The sequence below is a fragment of the Coloeus monedula genome (assembly GCF_965178545.1).
Source record: "Coloeus monedula genome assembly, chromosome: 16".
Lineage (NCBI taxonomy): Eukaryota > Metazoa > Chordata > Aves > Passeriformes > Corvidae > Coloeus > Coloeus monedula.
The window spans coordinates 10,546,171-10,555,001 of record NC_138796.1 but is presented as its reverse complement, the minus strand read 5'-3'; the positions used below and the strand labels follow the sequence as shown (position 1 = coordinate 10,555,001).

The window sequence follows — 8,831 nt, the reverse complement described above, 5'->3', positions numbered from 1 at the left end:
GAGCGCGGCAGAGCGGGGCAGGGGCAGAGCGCGGCAGAGCGCAGCGGCGGCCCTGCAGGCCGGGCGGCCGGGGTGGGGCCGAGCCACTGCCAGCAGCACCCTCCGCTGTGACAGATCACCAGTGACATCTCACACTGTCTTTTGCACGTCATGGGGCCGATCCTGAACTGAAATCAGGTAAAATGAGGGCCAGCCAGGCTGTGGGTCCCTTGTCCAGGTGAGGGGCGGTGGCTCGGGGGGCCGGTGCACGGTGCAGCCGCTGGGCAGTCGAGCGCTATGGGGTGGGTGAACCAGCTGGGGGGCACTGCCTATGATCTGCACCGACACAACCCTGCCGTGCACGGGCCACACGCCCGCACAGCACATCCCGTTCACCGTCGGCCGCTCCGCAGCTGTAGCGCTGCCGCCGAGGCGGGGCGGGGCGGGGCGGGGCGGGGCGAGCGCTTCCCGCCCCCAGCGGCGGCGCGCCCTCAGCCGCGGGCGCCTCAGCATGGCCGGGCCGGCGCCGGGCCCGCCCGTGAAGGTGCTGGCGGCGCAACTGCGGCGGGCGCAGCGAGGCGCGGGCGGGACGTGGGAGCTGCGGCGGACCGCGGCGGGCCGGGCGTCGCTGTCCCTGCGGGCCGTGTGGATGCAGGGCACCGTGCTCGAGGTACAGCGCGGCGCCGGCGGCGGCTCGGCCCGGCTGCAGGACGGCAGCGGCGCCTTCACGGTGCTGGGCGTGGAGCAGGTGCCGCAGGGCCGGCCGTGCCTGAGCGCAGGTACCGTGGGGCGGCGGGATCCCCGCGGGCAGCAGGCTCTGTCCCTGCCCGTGGCCGCTCTAACGTGGTTCGGCACATCCCCTCCGTCCGGCCAGGCCCGGCGGCCGTGCCGGGCCCCGCGCGGGAGGCCCGGAACAAGGAGACGGATTCTACTCCTATTTCTCTTTTCTGTGTTTTCTTCTTTCTTTCCTTCTCTCCCCTTCACCACAGCTGCCAGTTCAAACGGAGAAGTGTTGGTCTGCAGAATTGCAGAAACTGTGGTACAAAATAGCACATTGCTTAAATTTTCAGTCTTCTGACCCATTCTCAATCCGCTTAAACAGCAGGACAAACTTGTATTTGTTTGGCTTTTACCGTATGTGACAATGTAGTTAAATATGCCATGAAAGTGGCTGTACAGATAATTACGTCTTTTTCTGAAATTTAGTTCTAAGCAAGTTTCATTCCTTGAGTTGTCTTACAAGTATTGGTATCTTCAATTCACACTGTTTACTCGGTTTTAGTAATCTGGTTTATGAATTTAAATGACAATACAAAGGTTAATTAAATTTAACGCTTACTTGTTTTTTAGGGAAGTATGTAATGGTCATGGGTGTGGTGCGGTCCTGCAGTCCTGAGCCCGTTCTTCGAGCAGTAAAGATGACAGATCTCTCTGAAAACCCCGTCCATAAGAATATGTGGGACCTTGAAGTGGAGGATTTGCACAGAGTAATCCCCTAATACTTTTACTTTCTGCCTAAAAGAACTGAGAATTTGCTTTCTTTTGCTTTTTGGTGCAGAACATTGGACTATTCTGTGTGACCACTCCTGGAGTAAACCAAAGTGAGAAGTTGGGCTCAGTTAAGCGTGGGGACCAGTGCTTATCTGATAATAATCACAGTGTTCATGTCTTACAGTCTCTTTTTATACCAACATATTTGAGAAACACCTATGATGTTTTAAGTAAGATGTCCACACTATTAAAAATGCTGTATGTTTCTGTGTGTGTAGCTGCTGTTTGTGGGAGCACGTGTTGAGGCAGTTGTTTTGCAGCAATGTATTCATGGCAGCAAGGGCTGCACAGGACTCGTGTTACCAGGGTGAACTCAGTAACGTGGCATGAAGGCAAAACGTGTTTCAATCTGTTTGGACTGTGGTTGGAAGTAACCGTTTTCACCTGTATTTTCTTTCAGTAATCACTGTGTCTGTAAACTACTTGTAAGACAGGTGTTTCTTGGTAACAGTTAGCAGTGTCTTGTACTTAAAATATCTCTCTAGTTTCTGAAATACTGAAAGTGGTATGTAATGACCCCTTTGTTCCAGTGAAGTGAAGTTAATGGAAAGATGTGATGCAGGATTCCTTGGAACAGGTTCTCCAGGTGCAAGATGCAAATACTTTTTACCTCCAGAAGCAAGAATTCTGTCCCTAAGTGCATTTTTCTCTTTGAAGGTTTTCTTCTTCCAATGTATGCTATTTTTAACGGTTTAAATAATTCTAAATTATATTCTATTCTTATCTTTCTTTCCTTCTCCTCTGAAAAAACAAACTATGAAATCACATCAAGAAACCTATAAAAAGTAGAAAGGTTACTACTATTTATTTTCTATCTTGTCTAAAGACAATTTGGGTCCTGACGAATACATTGGCATTGTCTCTGTGGAATGACTTTGTGATTGGGGACTGTATTGTCCAGCAATAGCGTTATGTTAATTAGGAATGCATATTGGAAGGGGAGATAAATTGTAGACCATTCAGTCAGAGATTAAGATGAGAATCACATGGTGGTAATTAAATTTTTTAATTGTGGGATTAGGTTTTCAAAGCATGTGGAAACTAGCTAGTGTCCTTTAAAGATTGCAGACTAAAGACTGGATTTCAGAGTACAATTCCAGTCTTGACTTTGGTATTCCAAACCAGACCACATCACAGACAGCTGGGTAGTGGAAATCCTGTGCTCTGAGATCCTGCTGATGAAATGCCAAAACATACAGAGATAAAGAATTTTGGTAGTCTGGGTTAATGTATTCTGGAAAAAATCCACTTGTGGAGTGCTGTAGCCTTTCAGAAATAATCCATGTGTTCAGCATATTGGTTGGCAGCTGGTTCATATTAAAAATTATTTTCCTAGGAATTCAAAGCAAAAGACACTTGTAACCGGGGTGAGTGTTGTGCTCTAAACAAAAGACTGCTGGAGATGGCTTTGACTCACAGCTCAGCTGTGCTTCACCTAATGAGAGGCTGCTTATGGCTGTTGGTGGCTGTTTAAGGCTGGGCTGAAGGGCCTTGTCTCTGGATTTCCACAGTTTGGCATTGTAGGGCTCTGCTGCGTACTGTGAATTCTCCCTTTTCCTCACCTTGTATCTCAACTTCTGCAGTAGAGCATGGGTTTGTGATTTTTGTTGCTGTTGTACAGCAGAGCATGTATCTGAGAAGTTACAGGAAAAGGGGCTTCTCTAGCCCTGTGTTGAGGAGGAAGAAGTCAAAGCTGGGCTCTTGTTACATCTGTTTTGGGGTTAGTTTGGTGTAGTATGCAGAAATTCTGTGAACTTTATAGACCTTGGGGGTTCTGTATAAAGAACATGTTGGAGGTGAGTTGAAGGCACTAAAACTACACTGGGAAGAATGAACTGATCTGTGCTCTGCGAGGACAGCTGATGTGGGCTGGTGTGTTCAAAGTGCTCTTACAGCAGGAGTTAGAGGGAGAAATTCCTGTGTGTTGTGTGATGGGAGATCCTGATATATGAAATGGACATTATGTATTTGCCATATGACAGCATAGTTTATATACTGCATTACCTGTATCTGAGGCATAAACACGCTGGATTACTTCAGTCGAGGTGTTCAATAATGTGCTGCATTGTCAGTAGTTATGTACTAGAAGTTTAGCCCTGATAAAGCCAGGGCTAGTGCAGAGAAAAAGCCAGTTTTGAAATACAGAAGCTGATGGACTGACCTGATAAATGCTTCAGTCAGATGCTTTCAGGGTGTTTCTTTTCCAGAGGTCAACATCCATGAGAAATCACAAAGGTCTCAGTCAGCCTGAGAGATGTTTTGTGTAGAGCTGGCACAGTGCCCTGCAGGGAGACTGCTGTCCCTCCCTCCAGGTACATCTGGAATGGGCTTCCCCACATCCCCGTCTGTCACTTGGCTGTTGTGTTTGCTGATAGGAGCTGCCTTAGGATGGAGCTGCCATCTCTCCTCCGTTAGGTGGGAGGGTGCCTCTGCGTCCTTTTTGGAGCAGTTCCCACTTTGCCCGGTCAGCTCTGGACGCAGCAGGCTGCGGGGGCCAGCCTCCGGAATCCGGGAGACCAGAGGTCTGGCTCGTGGGTCCTTCCACAGGACCGCGGCAATAGAGGCAGGTGGTGGAAGAAGGAGGCAGGCTCAATTGTGGATGAAATCCGGAAGGTTTATTGTGTCTCCGAACACGGGACCTCGCCCCCCGGAGGTGTCCAGCAATGAACCAAACCTGAGCGCACCTGCCACGGGTTTTATGGGGGGGTGGTGACAGGGGAGGGATGACAACGGCATCGAATCAGGGAAGGAGAAGGACGGGTCTCCGGGATGAGGGACACACGAGGGAACCTATCTTGGGAAAGGAAGGGAGGGATCCTCCCCCCAAGACCAATCACTCGACGCCCCTGCCAGAACTTTCTAGAAGCTTGGGAGGGGTGCCGCAGCGATTGGCAGGGGTCTGGGAGGAGACAAATAGAGAAAGCCGGGTTATGAACACGAAACCAGGAGGGTATAAGCTGGGATGGTACAGTAACACGAAACCCAAAGGGGAGACCCGGACTGAACCAAACAAGACACACTCCCACAGGAGGGTGATGTGTTAGCTCCAGTTTTTAATTCCCAAGATGAGACATTACCATGCAGTAAATAAGACGCACTTAAAAATTGTTTGGCTGGATCGTTTCATTGGTTCATTAAAGGTTTTACACAGTTCAGTTGAAGAACCCTGTGGCCTGTGACACTGCTGTGGTTGTGGGCAGGTATTGGGTGTACAGCTGTGACAGAGCACTAGCATTACATTAACAGCAGGAGTCTGGCAGGGAGCAAAGGCACAGCTGCCAGTGCAGAAACATGGAGATACGACCTTGTTCATGGCAGCTATAAATCAGTGCTAAATTCCAATTATGAACATGATGTGGAACACTTCATTTAACTGTGGGGGTGGGGTTTTTTTTTCTCCCTGGCCCCCAGTGGTGGCTCTGTTAGCCCTGCTCCATGTAAGTGGTGCCTTGTGCATGCCCTGTATGCAGGCAGGTGCCCTGCGTCAGCAGGGTGTCTGGGCTGGCCCACAGGGTCAGCAGGGTCTCCAGCTGGCCCATGGCTCCAGGTAGGAGTGGGGCCAGGTCTGGCCCCTGCAGAGCTTCAGGACTTGAGGTGTGTCTGGGGGCCTGTTAAAGTTCCTGCCTCTCTGGAGGAATTATGCACATCCAGAACCTGGGAACAGCTCAGAGATACGGAACAACTGGGCTGAGTGAAGTGGCTGTAGTTTAAAATGTTTATTCGTAGTTAAATGGCTTCCTTATCACCAGTGATAAGTTATATGCAGCTTGTAGGAGACCTGGTATCTGCATCCAGCTCAGTGTTGCTGTCTGCAGTATTTAGTTTTAATTCCTGTATTTCTATATTGCTGACTGAGCTCTTCTGAATCCTTTCCTCTACTTGCTGATGTTTTTCTTTGTTCCTGAAGCTGTCACCTCAAGACTTTTCAGAGGTGTTTGGTGTGCTTAGGTGGGCAGTGAAGTGACATTCAGTGACTGGGGAGAAAATGATGTGGTTTTTTTAATCAGTAACTGGTATAAATAGTCTTTTATAAATTATAGAAATATATGAAATAGTTTAGGAATATTTCATACAATTTTGGCTTCATTACAAGGGCGCAGGTATAAAATTATTACAGAGGAAGACTTGATTTCTACTCTGTTTTATACAGCACCATCTGATGTGTGTGGGAATCCTAAAAATGGCAGGATTTTTTCCTGACTAGTGTAGGAATCGTGTTTTAATTTGTATCAAGCTAGAGAGTAAGTGTTCAGAAAGTGAGTGCAGCTGCAAGCAGTGTACACGAGGCAAGAGGCAGCTGCTGATTTTGTCTATGAGCCATTCAAACCCAGCCAGTTCCAACTCTCCAGGTCAGTACAACTTTGTTATTGCGAATAATCAATAAAAATGTGCTCCAGCATAAAAATAAGGCAGTCAAATGTTTATTAGCATGATGTCATAGTTCAGAACACCATTATTTCAATGTTTGCATATTATGCAAAGACATTGGATGGATTTTGCAGTGTTACCTTTTATCAAGGAATAGCTGCATTGCAGGCACTGTGTGGAGAGAGGTAATGCAATTTTTTGATCAAGTGACCTACAGTACAGAAAGTGATTTGACAGATGAGATGGCTGTAACACCTTAATGTTACTTTATGGGTGGGGTAGGTATTGGTCACCTTTTCCCAGCACATCAACTGACTGCTGACGAGGGGGTTCTAAAAAAAAGACACAAAGGGAACGTGTGAAACTGGTGCACAGAAACCAAGAAGGCTGTTTCTCATTTAACAGTGTATACATTAATAAGGGAAAAATCAACCAGCATAAAAATGAGAAAATTATTAACTGCTTTCCATTATTTAATCATCTTATTTCTATCTTAGCCTTCTTAAGCACTGGAGCACTTGGGAAAAAAAAAGATGTAACTTTCTCCAGAACCACTGAACAGTAGAGTTTTATTTCTGGAGAAAAAAGAAGTCAGCATCTCTGCTGACTCAAAGCTGATAATGCTGCTTTTACAAAGTAGTCCACTTGTACTAATCTGAGCTGGAAGAGAGCTTGTCTCAGCTTTTCAGTGTATTTGTGCTATGGTTCAAGGCTTGTGGAGAGGCAGTTTTGCCACTGAATGGGTGAATTCTTTTAGAGTAACTGATACTTTCATGTCCAGTTTGTTTTGGTTGATTATAGTTTCTATACTGAAATAATTGCTCTTGCCCTCAGGGGTTCTGGGTGGAAGGCTTTCCTTTTATACTATGTATACATTATTATATTTACAGTTAACACTAATGCATTCCCACTTCCACTGTTCTCTCCCTATTCTTGCCTCTAGCTTGTCTACCTAAAATAACTGTTGTGCTTTGGGTGCTGAAAGGGTTCTTCCATCTTCAGGGCTGGTATCTGCTATTCAGAACTGGCTCGAGCTGAAATGAAGAGATGAAGTCCAGGTAAATAAAGTACAAGTCATGTGTAATGCAACCTCTCATTACAATGAAATGCAAAAAATCTATGAAGGGAAAATAGCATCAGATATATTTATGATATCAAAAAACTGTGGGGAAAGTACTCCAGCATTTTTAGATATGGTTTTATCTTAGATCACTAAACTGAAATAAAGGTTCTCTCATATTTGATAAATTCACATTTAGGAGGAAAAGGGCAGCATTATTTCTAAAGTTTATGAGGTCTGGGTAGTTCAGCTATTCAGTGGAACATCCTTGATAAGCATGAATTTCTAAGAAATAGTGCAAAGGAAATTTCTGCTGACAGCCACTTTCTGTTTTGCTCTCATGACCGTAGCTGGTTATCAGTTACTGTGCATGTGAGTAACCCAACCATTGCAGACTCTTTCCCTGTGTCAAAACTAATTCTCCCTTAGTTTGGTCTGTTCAACTTCCTTCTCTTTAGAGTGTTTACATATTTAGAGACTTAACTCATGTCTTTCCTCAGCCCTTCCATTTTTTCCCCAGGACTGTTCTCAACTCGTTCACAATTTAAGTAAAACATGATGTCCAAAACTGGATACATAAAATAAGATAGATATAGAAGAAGTATTTCTTATCTTAAATATGTTTATTCACATGTACATCCCCAATGTACTTTGCTTCTTTAATAGTGTGTTCTCATTAACTGAGCTTGTGATCCACCTTCATTCCAATCCTTTTCCTCAGAAATGAGATAATGTAAACTAGCAGCATTAGCTGACTTCAATCATTCAGCTACCAAGCTGTTCCAAAACCTTATTGTCTGAATACTGAATATTGTGTTGATTCACATTTAACAAAATTTGTCTCTGTATTTCATATTTATATGTTGAGAGCTAAAACCACTCACTGCCTACAGGATGCTACCCAGAAATGTCCTGATCATCTACTGCTTAGGAGCTGAGTGAGCTGAACAGCTCGGGCAGATACTGACACACGACGTTGTTGCAGCATGTGGGAGTGTGATGTGATGCACTTACAGTGAGTGTTCTTTTATTTTATGGCCAACAAACCCATCTACAAATACTACTCCCTTCCTCAGTGGGTAAGAAATCAGCTAATAATTGTAAATTTTTAAGGCATACTACAAATGGGTTTGTAGGCACCAGCTCACTCTTTTGAGATAGTAGTGAGTTTACAAATGCAAATAAATAATGCTTCGTTACATATATTAAAAATCCCATTGTCTTTTCATTGCCAAGTCTTAGCAAAGCATGGAGCATAAAAGGAGTAAAAAGTGCTTCATTTCAAGCAAAAGCATAATTGGCTCTTCTGAATGATCCTGCCATTTATTTGGTGTAAATGTTCCCACTGCAGTCTTGTAAAAGTATGGAAAATATGGTAAGTTACTACTTGGGCAAGGGTATCAATAATGCAACTCCAGGTAGCAGCACACATGGCTCCAGTGACTTTTGGAGCAGGAACTGTGCTGTTCTGCAGCAATGTGCAGTGCAGCAGTGTGTGCACTTTCACTGAAACGTGAGGCTCTGTAATGAATTTGCACAATAACTACAGATGTGGGCAAGGATTGTAATGACAAAAATTTGAAGCAACTGCTACTGCTCCAATCAGGCTTTTCATCTTCCTTAGCTGTGTTCTGGGAATCCACTTAAAACTGCAGTCTGGCTGACAGCTGCATTAAAACACAAGTATTGATAATCTGGGTATTCAAGGTTGAAAACATAGACAAATTTCATTATTAGAAGCTGAAAAGTACAAAAATATGTCTCTGAGTATTTTGTGTCTGTATAATAGGTATTGTTGTTAATGCGACTCCCAAATGCATTATTCAGACCAAAAAAAGATGGAACCAGAAATAGTATCCAAGAGGAGAAGCTC

The 8,831-nt window shown here is 45.2% G+C and overlaps 1 protein-coding gene across 1 annotated transcript; it reads left to right on the top strand.

The window, feature by feature from the left end:
• Window positions 1-490: 490 nt before the first annotated feature.
• On the top strand, window positions 491-1,656 carry RMI2 (RecQ mediated genome instability 2; the record flags this gene model as incomplete). Its single annotated transcript, XM_082291838.1, has 2 exons — window positions 491-758; window positions 1,330-1,656. 2 exons carry the CDS (start codon window positions 491-493, stop codon window positions 1,476-1,478), a joined length of 417 nt encoding a protein of 138 aa, XP_082147964.1. The 3' UTR covers window positions 1,479-1,656.
• Between the last annotated feature and the right edge of the window lie 7,175 nt (window positions 1,657-8,831).